General features: G+C 38.2%; 1 protein-coding gene across 1 annotated transcript in view; it reads right to left on the reverse strand.

Moving 5' to 3' along the window:
• The window catches only part of LOC136877535 (uridine diphosphate glucose pyrophosphatase NUDT14), a 104766-nt gene that overhangs the window by 44631 nt on the left and 41348 nt on the right, over positions 1-18787 (reverse strand). The window contains exons 4-5 of the mRNA XM_067151660.2: positions 9332-9539; positions 1483-1559 (exon numbers count right to left, since the gene is read on the reverse strand). Coding sequence (XP_067007761.2) covers positions 1483-1559; positions 9332-9539 — 285 coding nt within the window. The remainder of the gene's footprint in view (positions 1-1482; positions 1560-9331; positions 9540-18787) is intronic.

Below are 18787 nucleotides of genomic sequence, written 5' to 3' on the forward strand. Positions count from 1 at the left end.
GTTCTGTACTTAATGGAAGTATCCAGAAAGTTACATGAATTTTTGAACAGGGTGTGTTGCCTTTTGTTGGTTATGTGTTCTAGAAGGCATTTTCTAACTATTCTGGAAACGGAAGATTCGCGAACGTGCGTATTCGAGAAGTTTAGTTAAAGTTTGCGACTGAAAGTAGGAATTGTGATTGGTGAAACTAGGTGGGGATGGGCGGACTCATGCATTCTGATTGGCTACTCCAAGGCCAGGGTTTACCTATATATAGAGACAGCGAAGCTGCATTCGTGATAATTCGGTCTGTCTTGTCTTGTCTTGGCCTGGTCTGCCTTAGTCTGTCCTGGTCTGTCTGAAGTTTTACGTCGTGTGTGACGCCTTGCTTCTGGGATGGGCCCCCTTCAGGTAAGCACTCTTGAATTCCGTTCCGGCTAAAATTTCCGTAATGTTCGGTTGCTATTTCGTATAGGAGTATGCCCTAGCCTAACCTAGATTCGCCAAATAAATTTTTTATGACGCCTTAGCTTTTCAGCTGGGCTTGCCAGTTTGTTTTCGAGGCATTCCCATTTCTTGTTTCACGAAATATGTAGATTGTAGTTTAATATATTTACCTTGGGGTTTGCCTCTGGTAGTTCAGTGTCACTTGATGTACGCTAGAGTTTTGGAGAGTATGTTTACTTCACTGTAAATTGCATTGGTAACTAGATGTATAGTTGGTTTGAAATTTTGAACTTGCAGAAAAGCATTATCAAAGAACCTCTAAGTTAGGTGTATCACAGAGCTTATAGTTCGTAAGTTGCAAGTTGGTGGATTTTGTTTCGGAATGTATTTGTAAATTTCATTTGTAAATAATATTTTTCAAATTTAAGGATCACGGCGAATTATTTCGGAAACCGCAACCTAAGCCATGTCCATGCCCTCGGTAAAGTCCTAGCTCCTTCCACCTTCCTGGTTTATAGTCCACTAGTTGGCCCTACTGATATTTACGTATTATGTTGTTGTTGGTCGATATCCACGTAGTCCAGCTGATGTTTCGCTGAGTGTGTAGTGTTTTCTGACATTGTGTAGTTGCTCTTACTTCCCCCCTTATTGTGTTTAGTGCTTTGTTTTGTGTAACCACTGTAGTAGCAGTAACATTTACAATGCTACAGTGTACAGTACAGTACATATACGTTCATATGGATGTTGAACGAGTGTGGCACGCTAACAGAACTTGAGCATAGAAGAAAGTTACCCACAATCCCACAGCATCTGGGAAAGGAGTGGGGGAAGAGACTGACTTAGTTGTGGTTACATGATGCTCAGCAGACAGATCAGTAATAATTATAGTGTAAAACCTAGCTCGTTTATCAAGTTAGAATTCATTAAATTTTTTGCTCATCTTGCAAAACACTCACAGACCAAGTGGCTCACAATCCACAGTTTTACTGCATTACCCTTACTGAAATATGAAGAAAACAAAAGATATGAAAATGCTAAATTTCATCTAAATCTTACCAGTTGTAATCCTCATTTTATCCTCAACTTCAGCAAAATACAATGTCTGAAGATCTCCTGTCACACCTATACCAGACCTGGAATGAGATATTTCAATTTTCAAACATAGGTTGTGATAAATCATATAGTTATGTATGGATAATAAAAAGAATAAGATAATAACAATATAGCAAATATCAAGTACTGGTACACCAAAAGATAAGAAACATTGTACACCATCATTAATACTCAATAAGCGAGGTTGCACGACTGCAGTTTAACAATGGTTATTGTAAAGAACAGGAGTAGGAAAAGGTCAAACATAATGGCTTTGAGTAACTGACAGAAGACCCATGGGCCGTTCTCTTTACCTGCTCCCCTATTGGGCACGTCCCAGGTGGGAGATAGGGGGCTCGCCAGACTTGTCTGGAGGGTCTGAGGGAAATAAAATACCTCTCGCGGACCAAAAGCAGGTATTGCCAGAAAAAAACTTGAGGCATTATGATTGTTATTAGCCCAAGCCAAGGCTTGGAAGTGGAAGCCTCGCCCACATATTCTAGAGAAGCATCCATTGTTCCCCCACATGGGTGATACGGCGGTTCAGGTGAAGTGGTTCTGGTGACTGAAGTGAAGGCTCATTGCGGGGTGCTGGAACCAACACATCACTTTGCTCTACGGAGCCTGGATAAGCAGTGGGTTGGGAATGGGGCAAAACCAACCTAGGGGGAAACTCATGGCTGTGAACTCAGTCATGGGAATGCCAAGTGGAAACCACGTGAGTAGACCTACTGAAGGGGGAACAAACCTGGCTAGGTTCGGGCCAACAGCAGACTGCTGGATGGACGACTGAGGGGCGTGGTTTCTGCTACAGAGAGCCTGAATTGCAGGACAACAATGTCTGGCTGTATGCCTCATCACGGATGGTGAGAACATCACTCAGGACCCTAGAAGGGGCAAAAACGCTATGATGATTTGAAACATGGAAGCTTGGGAAGAACCATATTCAAAAACTTCTACATCAGGGAAAGCCATGGAAGCTCCAGAAGAGCAGATCTGGGAGCAAGCCCAAGATGAACAAATGGAGACAGAAGTCCCAGAAGGACAGACTGTCCACCAACACAAAACAAGAGACAGCAACAGAAGTTTCAGTAGAGCAGACTGCTATCACAAGCAAATCAGGAACACATGTAGAGAAAGAAATGAAAATTTCTGCATCAAAAATCAACAGGTTGCATATTGACAGACCACCTCGCAACAGTGCCTACTATATAGAAAGGAAGAGAGCGAGGAAGGAAGCCAAAATAGCAACTGGAACTTGGATGGAAAAGAAGCCAAGGAACAGGGATCCGCGAGAGGCTATCCTTCCGACCTTCTCCGACAACGCCCAATAGCCTAAGGTCAGAGGATAGTACGCCATCAAGTTTGGCTACAAAACCGCCCGCCAAGAGACACAAAGAAGAAATGGTCATGTCTAGATGACCAGTTCCCAGGTGGGAAACTAAAGGAGGAGGACGTGATAGAGCTCTCATCTGTTCTGATAGTGCAGACGAAACCGTTGTCAAACGGGTGTCTTCCAGGCTTCCTCGAGTTTCCAAGACTGGAAAATGGAGCAATGGTACTGATCTGTGCAAATCCAGAAACCAAAAGTTGGCTGAAACAGACAGTAGCCAATTGCAACCCTTGGAAAGAGGAGAATTTGGAGGTGGCAGGAGTTAAGAAGGTGCTGAACACAACAAAGGTCATCACTAACTTTCCACCTCCACCTGACAGGATGAAGGTAGAAGATGTTCTTGTCAGAATCCATCAGCATGACACCAAACTTCTGACAAAAGAGTGGACAGTGCTGAATGTGACAACTTCTAACACAGGAAGGATAACTGTTTTGGCCCTTAATGAAAGAGATTTTGAAGAGCTTAAGAAGAGAGGTCTTCAGGCCAAGCTTGGACTTGGGCAGATCAAATTCCAAGTAATTAAGGGAAAAACATAACCTAGCATTGGCAAGGATGGTGCTGAAAGTTCTTCAGGCCAAACTTCAACATAAAAAAGCAGCTGTCGCCAATTTTGTCAGGATTCAAGTCCGAGGCTATCGACGGGGCTTTTATACAAGAGGCATGGGTAGTTAAGGGCAGAGTAGCAGGACTAGCGAAATCTGGAGATAAGCTAATGTACGGCATCACATCAGATATGACCGGAACATGTCTACTTGTAAGCAGGAAATTAAAATGCCTTCTGTTATAGGAACATTGTTCAAGGGATCTAGTGGCAGGCAAGATAAAACTTGGAAATTGGGAAGGACCCAGAGAAATAATAATAGGCTCTGCGTACCTTCCATGTGACTCAACGAATCCGCCTCCATCGGAAGAAGTTGAAGAATTAATTTGCAAAACAAAGAGGAAAGGTGAACACCTAGTATTCAGAGCAGATGCAAATGCACATCACACTGCATGTGCCAGTACTAACTGTAATGCAAGAGGCGAGTCCTTAGTAGATATTAAATCTAGGAAATAAACCTACATTCATAAATAAGAATCGTAGAGAGGTAATAGATATCACATTGAGCACCACGCATATTGCAAACTTCATTAAGAATTAGAAGGTGCTGGAGAAGCCATCTTTGGCAGACCACCAGCATATCCAATTTGTGATAGATGCGAGACAATGTGGTATTGAAATGTACAGAGATCCTAAAAGAACAAACTAAGATGGATACAGAGAAGTTCTAGGGCAGACTGTACAAAAGATCCAAACGAATGTAAGGGTATGGAGGGAATTGGATGAGGCAGATGAACAATTAAAAGAGGCCATTTTAACCGCATACCATGACAACTGTCCCCTCAGAGGAAGAAACCTGTCAAAAATGTTAGATGATGGAATAACAATCTAGCCAAAATGAAGAAAGAGGTTAGAGTGTTGTACAAAATATCATCAAGAGATGGTACGTGGGACATATATCATAGGAAACTCACTGAATATAATCTAGAGATATGGAGAGCAAAACAAAACTCTTGGCGACTGTTCTGCGAGAAAGTGGAATCAAACACTGAAGCAGCAAGGCTCCAGAAGGTTCTTAAAACAATACATATAAATCAAGTGGGAACACTTGGAAAAACCCGATGGAACATGCACTCAGACGGGAAAGGAGATGCTGCAGATGTTACTAGCTTGTCATTTTCCTGAGGCTGAGGAAGTAGAAGTAAGTAAGTAATTCGTCTTTATTCGTGGCGAAGTTAGGGCTCAAGGCCCTCTCTTGGTTGAAACAGAGGCCAGAGCTCAAAGAGCAGATTGGAACTGTACCAACCGATTAATTAAGCCTAACCATGTGAGGTGGGCAATCAACACGTTTCAGCCCATAAAGGCTCCGGGACCAGATGAGATACTCCCGATACTCCTGCAGGAAGGACAGGAGATAATCAACAAGGCTTTGACAGACCTTTTTAGAGCAAGCCTAACTCTGGGGTACGTGCTTAAATCATGGTCTAAAGCTAAAGCAGTATTTATACCGAAGCCTGGAAGGGTGAACTATGCCCAAGCCAAAGCCTACAGACCATTATGCTTAAATTCCTTCATGCTAAAAGCAATGGAGAAAATACTGGATAAATACATCCGGAAAACAGTGCAACTGAACTCAACTTTACATGAAAATCAGTTTGCATACAGACATGACAGATCCAATGAGACAGCACTCCATCAATTGGTTTGCAAACTACAGGAAAGCCTAGAATACAAAGAAATTGCTCTGGCAGCTTTTCTAGACATAGAAGGGGCCTTCAGTAATACAACCAACAACTCAATGATTAAAGCTGTTAAAGAGAGTAGGGTGAGCACGACTGTCATAAAATGGATTAGATCCATGTTAGACGGGGGGAAAATAAAGGCAACTGTGTTCGAAGAGATGCTAACAGTTAGAGCCACTCGAGGCTGTGCACAGGGAGGAGTTCTTTCTCCTCTTCTGTGGAAACTTGTGGTGAATAAAATCATAGCCATGCTCAACGAACAGGGATTTTACACACAAGGATATGCAGATGATCTAGTTACTGCGGTAAGAGGTAAGGTGATGAGTGTCATCCAGGACCTCATCCAAAGATCATTTAATCTTGTAGAGAACTGGTGACGGGAAGAACAACTCACAGCCAACCCGAGGAAGATAACACTGGTCCCTTTCACAAGGCAGAAATTAGACGGGACGAGAACATGGGCAAGAAATCTATATGGAAGAACAGGTGTTGCACAAAGGTGTAATATTAGACAGAAAGTTAACCTGAAATCCACACTTAGAAACACAACCCGAGCTAAGAACCTATTGTATGCATGCAAGAGGGCTGTTGGGACAACATAGGGCCTAAAGCCAGCAATGGTAATGTGGATATACACAATGATCATTAGACAACTGATGACCTATGCAGCAATCATCTGGTGGAAGAAAGCAAGCCAAGAAAAAGTCAATAGCAAACTAAATAGCCTTCAGAGAATGGCATGTATAGCCATAACTCGAGCAATGAAAACTACGCCGACAGAAGCCTTGAACACTTTATTAGATCTCCCTCCATTAAGTAAATTTATAGACGGACAGGCTAGAATGAGCTCCTATCGATTGGAGCAAAATGGAAGCTGGAAGGCTCAAAGGCCCAATCTTGGTCACTGTAAAATTAACAGAGTAATAACAGGAGAAATTTTACACATGCCAGCTGATTACATGATTCCAAAGTATATCTTTGAGAAACCATTTGAGACCCAGATAACTAAAAAAGAAGACTGGGACATTAACAGATGGAAAACTGATAGGGAAGATATAGTGTAGTGGACAGATGGCTCAAGGACTGAGAAGGGTACAGGAGGAGGGATCAATGGGGTAAGGCCTGAGAGATCAATCCAAAAGAGCCTGGGCAGACACACTACAGTTTTCCAAGCTGAAGTGATAGCCATCACAACATGCCTTGAGGAAAATCTGAAAATGAACATGAACTACAGAGAAAAGAACATTTTCATATTTACAGATAGCCAAGCAGCCATTAAGGCACTTGAAGCTGTCCAGGTTACATCCAAAATTGTTTGGTATTGTCATACACTTCTCCTGAAGCTCTCAGAGTACAATGTTGTTAATATGGGTACCTGGGCATGCAGGCATACAAGATAATGAAAAGGCAGATAAACTGGCAAGAAAAGGGTCAGAAACACCTTCTGTGGGCCCAGAACCAGAATGTGGGATCTTCTATAGAGAAGCCCGCCTCTACATAGGAAAATGGGTACAAAAGAAACAAGTGGAAAACTGGAAAAATGCTCCAGGTTGCAGGCTTGCAAAAGAACTAATACAGAACCCAAACAAGAAACATACTAAGGAACTGCTGGAACTTAACAGAGAAAATATAAGATGGGTAGTAGGACTGCTGACTGGACACTGCCATCTTAAAAAGCACCTACAGAGGACTGGAGTAATAAGAGACAATGTATGTAGGAAATGCAACGATGCAGAAGAATCAGCTTAACACATACTTTTTGAATGTGAGGTGCTGGGAAGAAGTAGAATCTCCAGACTGGGCTAACCTGGTGAAGAGAGAGGAAACATCTGAGAAGACCCAAAAAGGAGGACCTGCAACTTTTTGAAGGGAGCAGGTATAACTAGGTGGGGATGAAGGAAAACGCATGGTAGCAAAAGATCTTCGAGGTCGATGCTAAAAGGAACTTTTAAAGAGACCCCATGAATAAAAGAAGAAGAAGAAGAACTGACAGGAGACATTTGGTGCTGAGCATTATTTTCTGCTCATACAAAAGTGACAGTTGTGGTTGGCCTAGTATGGAACATACGCTAAACTTGTTTGAACAAGAATTGTAGAAAACTACTCCAACAAAGTGCACAGCATTGTTACTAATGGCAAAATTCTATTGAGCAGGGTCGACACTCTGGAAGAAAATTATCATCTATGAATAATAAGCATCTGGGGTTAGATTCTATCGCCAAGGAAAAGAACTACTAAAAAAATAAGTATGAAGAGAGTGTCCTCTTTCCTTTATTTCTTAATGCCCAGCACTCTTGAACCATACGATATGCTTGGTATTACAATGTATTTATAAACCTTGCTCTTTGGTTTTCTTTGGCATTTATCTGTCTACAACTACTTCAGATATCTCTCAAAATCTAGCCTAACCTGCTTTGATCCTTGCTTTAACATCATCTTCACATCCACCATTCTGGTTGTGCACACTCCCAAGTACTTACACTTTTCAGTTTTAACAAGGTTAGCATAACCTATGTAAATTGTACCATCCTGCCTGTTGCATTCTACGTGCTGTACTCCATTTTCCTATCATTATCTTTCAGACCTTCATCTTCCAATGCTTCCATCTATTTCTTTAGCTTTTCAGCTTTTCTTGGGCTTCTCTTCTAGTTTTTAAGGTAAGCACGATGTCATCTGCAAAGACATTGATTCAGATGTTGTTTTGATATACTCCACGAGTCAATAAATCCCCAGACTAATCTCATAAATAGCTTTTTTTTTTTTTTTACAATCTACTTTATGTTGCACCAACAAAGATAGGTGTTATGGTGACAAAGTTAATTTTTGTGCACCTTAGACATCATTAGGCCCCATCACCTTCAAGGTACCCTCTTGAGGCCAGACAAGATTCCAACAATGCTGTCGCTATCAGTAGTAGGCTATTCCAGAAAGTCATTTTCTTACAATGTGTTCAAAACAGACTGTGATGCAGTTTGAATTTCCTTCACCATTTGAAATCTTTGCCCCTTCAGATGAATTTTAAGTTTTGGGAATAGAGGTTGCAAGGTCAGGTAAATATGTGTGGCACCAGGATTCAAGTTTTTCTTGGCCAAAAATTGTCAAGTTAGGTGAGCAGTGTGGGCATGAGCATTGTCATGGTGAATAAGCAATGTGCTGTTTCGGCACTGATGAGATCGCTTCCTCCTATTATCCTCCTGTAGACATTTCAGAACTTTGACACATAGAAAGCAGCATTAACTGTTTGACCCAGTGGAAAAATTTCTGATCAGAAAAACAAATCAACATGGACCTGGTGTTGCTTTTGATTTGCTCCGCTTTCTTCGGTCGAAGTGACCCCGGGCTTTTGCACTGACTGGATTGTTGTCCGGTTTCTAGGTCGTAAGCATAAACTCAGGCTTCATTACCTGTAATGACATTTAAAAGAAAGGTGGGGTTAATGGTAGATTGTTCTCTGAGGTCTCAGTAAACATCAAGTCTTTGCTACTTTTGGTCATCACTCAGGAGTCTAGGCATAAACTTTGATTCAACATGCCACATATGTAAATCTTCAGTCAGAATTTTGTGCCAGGTTCCATAACTGATTCCCAATAGTGCACAGACTTCATCATGGGTTCGATGATTGTTTTTTTGGATAGTCTGATGCACTTTTGTGATGTTGAAGTAGACACTGGGTGACCAGGGCACACATCATCACCATCAACTGATGTTCTGCCTCCATTAAAGGGGGAAACCACTTGAAAATTTGGGAATGTCTCATAGCCTGCTTCACGTAAGCTGTCTTCAACATTTCATAACGTCGCGCCAACACAAATAGGTCTTATAGCGACGATTGGACAGGAAAGGGATAGGAATGGCAAGGAAGCGGCCATGGCCTTAATTAAGATACAGCCCCAGCATTTTCCTGGTGTGAAAATGGGAAACCACAGAAAACCATCTTCAGGGCTGCTGACAGTGGGGTTCTAACTCACTGTCTCCCGAATACTGGATACTGGCCGCACTTAAGCGACTACAGCTATCGAGCTCGGTGGGAGATAAATTATTAGAGTGGTACGTAATATTTTTCATTATACAATTAAACAAAAAATAGTATTTTGCTAACGTTTATTTTCAATAAATTTTTATTAAATTAAATTTACCTGTATGATAAGACTTTCTTTAAACATGATACTGGAATATCATAGCCACATTCTTCCAATGCTTCTTCTCTAGCAATTTCTTCTAAAGATTTGTCCTTATCCACAATTCCTGCACAAAGCTCAAGAGTGAAGCCTTTCTCCAAAGGGTATTTGGTTGTATCTATAGGAGACTTTCGGTCTTCTTCGGGTATACTGGCACAATAAACAGCTAAAAATATATACTGTATATTAGTTGAACAGTTGAATACACACATAAAGAAACTTTAAAAAATATAAATTATATAAAACAGATGAATAATGCCTCAGGGGGAAGTGTCAATGAGAATGGTTGAAAATTTCGATTTTTTGAAAATGGTGTTTTTTGAATATTTGGGATGTTTTTTTCATCTTGTGAAATTTTCATGGTAATATCTTTTCTAGACGTGGCTGAAAAAATTAATGTTTTTGTGGGTGCGCGAATGTATCACACCAAGTTTCAACCTACTCTGTTGCTTTTGGATGCCCCAAGGATGACTGTTGTAAGTACAATATTTATAGAACTACTTACAAACAAACATTCACTCCCTGAGGCAGTTATGAATGAAATAAAGCCAACATTCAGAGTTCTAGCTGACCCAGAATCACTAAAAAGGTGTGTTCGTGGGAAGACACAAAACAATAATGAAAGTTTTGACAACCTACATTCTGTGGACTGAAAGTGTTATCTATTGCCGTTTATGATGCTGTGTTGTGGTTTAATGAGGGAAATAAAGGCAGAATTGAAGTTCTAAGGCAGGTAGGAATGGAACCAGGAGTACATACTATCCGGATATTGAATGAAATAGAGCAAAAGAGGATTGCAAAAGCTGAAGCCAGTCTACCAAAATTACAGCAGACTGCAAGACAACACAAAAGATCAGAGAAGAGAAGGCAAGAGGATGATGAAGAACACTATTCTTATGGAGGACATTAATTCTCTGGCTTTAAAAAATGAGTATTTTCATACTGAATGCAAAGAAAAAATTTTAAACCTTCGTTTCTCACAATCGCATTTTTCAAACTATTTTGTACCTTTTCTCAGCAGCTATTAGAGCCAGAGTAATGTAATTTTCAGTACTTGCTTATAGCAACACAAAATCCCTCAGGAACTAGAATAAAGATACTACAGTTATTAGAAACCAAATTATGGAGTCGTTATGAACTGAAAAATGGGGTTGAAAAAATTTTGGAAATTAAAAATTTAATTTATACCCAATCATTTCACTCAAATACAAAATTCTAGTTCCCAAAACTAACATATGTTTGTAAATTATGCACAACAAATTTCATAGTGATATGTCCATTTGTCTTGGAAGAAAGGTGCACTTTCGTTACAATGGATTTTCTAAAAATGATAACTTTTTGACCACACTGTATAATATTTCTAACTGTAATAAAGCACTTAGACTCACTAATACCATTTTATTACATGTGCAAAATATGAAAATTCTATCTTGAAAAACAAGCACACAGTGATTTTTTTTAAACAAACACTGAATTATTGTTGACATCCCCCCTTAATGAATACAGAACGTATTTAACGTGATTTCCAATCCAATCAGTAGAAGCAAGATTTGTGGTTTTACTTTTTGAAATTTTTCAGTTTTTAAAAACAAGAAATTCTGTGCTATCAGTGTTATTAAATAACAAAGTGAATGACATTATATATATAATAACTTTGACTGACTGACTGACTGACTGACTGACTGACTGACTGACTGACTGACTGACTGACTGACTGACTGACTGACTGACTGACTGACTGACTGACTGACTGACTGACTGACTGACTGACTGACTGACTGACTGACTGACTGACTGACTGACTGACTGACTGACTGACTGACTGACTGACTGACTGACTGACTGACTGACTGACTGACTGACTGACTGACTGACTGACTGACTGACTGACTGACTGACTGACTGACTGACTGACTGACTGACTGACTGACTGACTGACTGACTGACTGACTGACTGACTGACTGACTGACTGACTGACTGACTGACTGACTGACTGACTGACTGACTGACTGACTGACTGACTGACTGACTGACTGACTGACTGACTGACTGACTGACTGACTGACTGACTGACTGACTGACTGACTGACTGACTGACTGACTGACTGACTGACTGACTGACTGACTGACTGACTGACTGACTGACTGACTGACTGACTGACTGACTGACTGACTGACTGACTGACTGACTGACTGACTGACTGACTGACTGACTGACTGACTGACTGACTGACTGACTGACTGACTGACTGACTGACTGACTGACTGACTGACTGACTGACTGACTGACTGACTGACTGACTGACTGACTGACTGACTGACTGACTGACTGACTGACTGACTGACTGACTGACTGACTGACTGACTGACTGACTGACTGACTGACTGACTGACTGACTGACTGACTGACTGACTGACTGACTGACTGACTGACTGACTGACTGACTGACTGACTGACTGACTGACTGACTGACTGACTGACTGACTGACTGACTGACTGACTGACTGACTGACTGACTGACTGACTGACTGACTCATCATCACCGAGCCAAAACTACTGGACATAAAGGAATGAAATTTTGTGGATACATTCATAGTACAATGAAGGTCTTCACTAAGGGAGGATTTTTTGATATTCCGTCCAAAAGGGGTGAAAAGGGGGGTGCATTTTTAAAATGAGTCTATCTATATCTCAAAAACTGAACAGTTTATAGATATGAAAATTGGTATTTGGAATCTCCAGTAAAAGTGAAAGAACATGCATAATTTGTTTTTCTGAAAATCCACTTAAGGGGAAGTGTTAAAGGGGGTAAATTTTTAAAATGAGCATATATACAGTATACATCAAAACTTAACATATTACAAACGTGAAAATTGGTATTTTTAATCTTTTAAAAATAAAAGTAACACGTATTTGTTTGTTTTCGGAAAAAAACACTTCAGTGTGGGGGGGGTTTGTGCATAGGACTATAAAAGGGACTGAATTCTTTTTATGTGGATACTTATATCACACAATTTGAAGATGTTACAGACATGAAAATTTGTATTTGGAATCTTCTTTAAAAATAAAGAAACGCGTATTTTTTTGTTTTGTTTTCGAAAAATCCACTTAAGGGGGTGGGTGGGTGAAGAGAAGTGAAGAAAGAGTTGAATTATTTTTATGTGGATACTTATACATCAAATACTGAAGATGTTACAGACGTGAAAATTGGTATTTTTAATATCTCTTAAAAATAAAGTAACACATACCTTTTTGTTTTTGGAAAAATCACTTAAGAGGGATAAAAAGGATTGAAAGAGGGGTAGAATTATTTTTATTAGAATACTGGTAGCCTATCTCAAATTATGAAGATATTACAGACGTGAATATTGGTAGAAAGAATCTCCTTACAAATAAAGAAATATGTATTGTTTTCATAAAATCCACTCAAGGGGAGTATAAAAAGGACTGAAAAAGGGTTAAAATATTTTTCGAGAATACTTATATCTCAAAAACAGAAGATGTTACAGACATGAAAATTTGTATTATCTCAAAAACGAAGGATGTTATGAACGTGACAATGGGTATTTGGAATCTCCTTTAAAAATAAAGAAAGATGCACTTTTTGTTGGGGAAGGAGGGAATTAACTTAAAGGGGGTGTAAAAGACAAATATGAACTGGACTGGACACCCCTAAGGAGTTTTGACTGGGGGATGAGGAATGACGACAAAAATATACGTTTATATGGAACCGTTTGAATTACGAAGTTAAAATGTCAAATGATATCCTATGTGTTAAATGTCAGATATTTGAAACAAATTTACCTCCTCAGAGAGTTAAATGGGGGTTAAGATCCAAAAACAAATATATTAATTCCTTCCTCCAAAATGGTTTAACGTACGAAGACAAAACTCCAAATAGTAGTATATATTTTAAATCCTAGGTGTGAATTAGAAGTATTTATAAATGTTCCACCGCTAAAGTGTTAAATGAGGTTAGCTCCGTAAACTATTCATCCCTCCAAAACTGTTTGGCGTACAAAGTTGTAATTTTACGAGACGGGTCTTCTTTAATGTCCTAGGTGTAAAATACCGTATACTTCAAAATATTTCTCCCCTAAGGGGTTTAGATGGTAGTTGACTCTCAAAAACACAATATCCACTCTTCCAAAACCGTTTCAGGCACGAACATTTAAAAAAATTAAGGGTGGTCTTCTATATCCTAGATGTTAATAAATATTTCAAAACATTCACCCCTTAAAAAAGTATTCATTCCTTCATTACTCTTCGGCATACAAAATCATAATTTCAAAGGATGGATGGTTTTACATCCTAGATGTTAAATAAAACATGGTTTAAAACATTCAAATTCTTCCGTCTGGGGTTCAAGTGAGTGGTAGGTTATAAAATAAATAATCATTCTCCAAAAACCATTTGACGTATGAACTGAGGATGTATTCAACAGGCTCAGCTGACAGTGGACACACTAAAATGTTCAACTTTGAATAATAACTTTCATTTTAAAGCCGTAGCAAAGCTTGGGTATCTTGCTAGTATTTGTATACATGAAGTGTAATCCACATTGTAAATCCACATATCAAGTGGATATTCCAAGTTTACTCTAGTAATATCAAACAGAAAAATTCATAATACTAAATAGTATGGATACCTGGTCAACTCATTTGAAAACTACAATTGTTAATATTTCAGCATTTTCTTTATCGTTCACTCACAATAATACAGTATTTAAAGAATGATCTTTTAGCACCAACATTAGATGATGGGATTTAAATTAATTTTAATACTGCCAGAGAAAATACTGGATGTTCAGATTCCATTGAGCACGGTAACTCCCATCAGATTCACCAACTGTGTGTCTGGATTATGTATCTTGCCGATCCTTCACCGACATATGATAACAATGACATTTAAAATAAGATACAAAAATTGAAAACTAGAAAAGCGGCTGGAATTGATAAGATTTCTGGGGATATACTAAAGACAATGGGTTGGGATATAGTACCATATCTGAAGTACTTATTTGATTATTGTTTGGTAGGAGGATCTATACCAGATGAATGAAGAGTTGCTATAGTAGCCCCTGTGTATAAAGGAAAGGATGATAGACATAAAGCTGAAAATTACAGGCCAGTCAGTTTGACATGCATTGTATGTAAGCTTTGGGAAGGCATTCTTTCTGATTATATTAGACATGTTTGTGAAATTAATAACTGGTTCGATAGAAGGCAGTTCGGTTTTAGGAAAGGTTATTCCACTGAAGCTCAACTTGTAGGATTCCAGCAAGATATAGCAGATATCTTGGATTCAGGAGGTCAATTGGACTGTATCGCGATTGACCTGTCTAAAGCATTTGATAGGGTGGATCATGGGAGACTACTGGTAAAAATGTGTGCAATTGGACTAGACAAAAGAGTGACTGAATGGGTTGCTATATTTCTAGAAAATAGATCTCGGAGAATTAGAGTAGGTGAAGCTTTATCTGACCCGGTAATAATTAAGAGGGGAATTACTCAAGGCAGTATTATCGGACATTTATGTTTTTATATATTTAAATGATATGAGTAAAGAAGTGGAATCAGAGGTAAGGCTTTTTGTGGATGATGTTATTCTCTATAGAGTAACAAATAAGTTACAAGATTGTGAGCAACTGCAATGTGACCTCGAAAATGTTGTGAGATGGACAGCAGGTTGATAAACGGGGTTAAAAGTCAGGTTGTGAGTTTCACAAATAGGAAAAGTCCTCTCAGTTTTAATTACTGCATTGATGGGGTGAAAGTTCTTTTTTGGGATCATTGTAAGTATCTAGGTGTTAATATAAGGAAAGATCTTCATTGGGGTAATCACATAACTGGGATTGTAAATAAAAGTTACAAATCTCTGCACATGGTTATGAGGGTGTTTAGGGGTTGTAGTAAGCATGTAAAGGAGAGGGCATATAAGTTTCTGGTAAGACCCCAACTAGAGTATGGTTCCAGTGTATGGGGCCCTCACCAGGATTACCTGATTCAAGAACTGGAAAAAATCCTAAGAAAAGCAGCTCAATTTGTTCTGGGTGATTTCCGACAAAAGAGTAGCGTTACAAAAATGTTGCAAAGTTTGGGCCGGGAATAATTGAGAGAAAGAAGAAGAGCTGCTCGACTAAGTGGTATGTGTGATACAAATTCTTATAATTTTGTTAATTACCACCTATTCAATACAATAAAAACATAATAAAAACTTACATATTTATTGAGTTGTTGATATGGTACATGTTTCGCTCCTTTTTCCTGAGCATCATCAGCCAATTATTATTTATTTAAGGTTATATAAGATCATGAATCTATTCTATTGGATTAAGGTTATGCTTGTAAACCTGATTGACAAATCTTATAATATTTTACAAGTCATATAACAATAAAATTATGTCTTTAAGTTAAAACATATTTGTCTAAAATCTATCTAAGTCTAACATTTTATTGACGAAACTCATCTGGTGAATTATTTTTAAAAACCTTTTGATATCTAGCTAATTTGTAATGATTCAATGTTGCTTGACTTGTATGATTGTCGTTGAAACTTCATTAACTATATTAACAGTTTTCTACAGTTGATAATTGCCTATGTTATGAACATTTTACTTGTCCTCGATGTTGCTGGAGTAACATTTGTACAAAATGTATTGATATTAATTTTATGTTGTCAATACGAGAATATTGTTCATGAACAAACTTGTTGGTGAATAAACACTTTCTAATGTGATGCAGAATTTGAATTGTTCTTATATGTTCCAAATTGGGCTTGTTGGTATATCTGTAATGAAAGATAAAAGATATATGTTTTTGGTTTTGATTATAATTCTGTATAAACTTCTTATCGAAAGAACTGTTACTTACTTTTCTTTCTGCTGTGTAATTGTCTAGTGTTACTCCTAGCCTCTTGAGAACTACTTGTTGTTCTGTTTGCACTCCTTGTATTATATGAGTGAGTGTGGATGAGTTTACGTTTTGGCGGGGAGTGGGAAGGGGAAGTGAAGGTAGGCGGTGCATTGATAGCTGCAATAGATTGTGGAGGGGACTGCCTAGGAGAAGTAAGGGGAGGAGTTGAGTTTGTTTGCGTCAATAAGCCATTAACTTTTGTCGGATTAAAAAGTTTATAGAATTTATTTATATCATTTGTATTAGTTCCGGTAATTGTACTAAGATGGGGTTCTTTATTTCAATTTCATCATTTAGGTTTTTATCTTTGTTGTATTGCTGATCTAAATGAATGTATATGTTTTCCAATTTCGTCATTTCTTTTCCTCTTTCTACTCTTCTTAGAATTCTTAAATCCCTTTCAATAGTTGTAAAACTGTGTCCAGTTTCTAGCATGTGTGCTCCCATTGCAGAATGTTTCTTGTGTTTGGCTGCATTTACCTGTTCGAGATATCTTATCATAAAGCTTCGGCCAGTTTGGTCAACATACAAAAAATTGCATTCTGCACACGCAAGCCTATATATTCCAGATCCTTGATATTGATTACTATTTATATTAACTTTATTGTGGTTGAAGAAAATATTTCGGTTCGTGTTTTGGGTTTTGAAGGCAATGTTAATATCTCGGGTTTTTTTGCACCTGTCCACCTCCCGAGTCCCAGACTAGCATTTATCTCAGGGGTGTCGGTTCATTATTTAAGTCATCAAATATATAAATATAGAGGCATCAGTGAACACGGGAATGAACGGGGCAACTAAAAATAAAAATGGGGAAAGCTCAATTGTAAACATGAACTTAAGGACTCCATGATAGGACTAGGAAGTGACATTTAACTTTAAAAAGGGCATAACATCTAACTACAATAAAAATATTATGAGAATGGTTTCCTTTGAAATAATTGCCAGAAGGAGCAGTTTATTGCACCATCCGGCGCATTGAATTTTGATACACTTGAGAACAACCATTAAATTTACAACACGTTAAATCAAACAAATCACTTGCTTCACCGTAAGTGGTGACAATATGCTGATGGTGTTCATCCTGAAAAGGAATTACAGTTGTGGGGTATAATACACTGATCGATCGCATTAGGATCGAACCTATGTCCATAGGACTCGAGAGCCCGAGGATAAACCATGTTTGTTGTCGGCTTCGCGATTGAAATTAGATGACGTACTTCCGACTGTCTACATTCCCTGAGGTCGGCACTCAGGATGGGAAATGTCATACGATCTCGGGAAGTGTAATCACGAACGGGTTCTATTTTATATCCAGCTGATGCCATGCCACTGGAACTAACATCTACAAATTATTTACACACGATCTGAACACTGCCCAATTCGGCCACATGGTCTCAGTAGGTTAGTGTCTATATGAGATAACATGAGGAGCAGTGGTAATTACCGGCCGGTGACCTCCACTCACCCTGTAGGCAGAAAATAAACAACCAAGCATTACGGTAACATGACTCACGCAAAAACCAGCTAGTTACGATAAAACGTGTGATTATTACTCCGATAAAATCGCAAGCTGAATGATGTTGTCGTCAATACTTTAATTCATTGTTATTAGGATGATCATTCATCCATGAAATTACCATTATTATTATTATTATTATTATTATTATTATTATTATTATTATTATTATTATTATTATTATTATTATTTTAACATTATTATTATTATTTGTTTATTCATGAACAATATTCTCGTATTGACAACATAAAATTAATGTCAATACATTTTGTACAAATGTTACTCCAGCAACATCGAGAACAAGTAAAATGTTCATAACATAGGCAATTATCAGCTGTAGAAAATTGTTAATATAGTTAACGAAGTTTCAACGACAATCATACAAGTCAAGCAACATTGAATCATTACAAATTAGCTAGATATCAAAAGGTTTTTAAAAATAATTCACCAGATGAGTTTCGTCAATAAAATGTTAGACTTAGATAGATTTTAGACAAATATGTTTTAACTTAAAGACATAATTTTATTGTTATATGACTTGTAAAATATTATAAGATTTGTCAATCAGGTTTACAAGCATAACCTTAATCCAATAGAATAGATTCATGATCTTATATAACCTTAAGTAAATAATAAGCTGATGATGCTCATGAAAATGGAGCGAAACATGTACCATATCAACAACTTAATAAATATGTAACTTTTTATTGTATTGAATAGGTGGTAATTAACAAAATTATAAGAATTTGTATCACAAGTAGATCTTCAATATGGGCAAAGAATGAAATTTATAACCTGCAATAAGTGGTATGTTCCGAGCTGTCAGCTGAGAGATGGCGTGGAATGACATTAGTAGATGAATAAGTTTGAGTGGCGTTTATAAGAGTAGGAAAGATCACAATATGAAGATAAAGTTGGAATTCAAGAGGACAAACTGGGGCAAATATTCATTTATAGGAAGGGGAATTAGGGATTGGAATAA

The sequence above is a fragment of the Anabrus simplex genome, chromosome 1 (genome assembly GCF_040414725.1).
Source record: "Anabrus simplex isolate iqAnaSimp1 chromosome 1, ASM4041472v1, whole genome shotgun sequence".
NCBI classification, from domain to species: domain Eukaryota; kingdom Metazoa; phylum Arthropoda; class Insecta; order Orthoptera; family Tettigoniidae; genus Anabrus; species Anabrus simplex.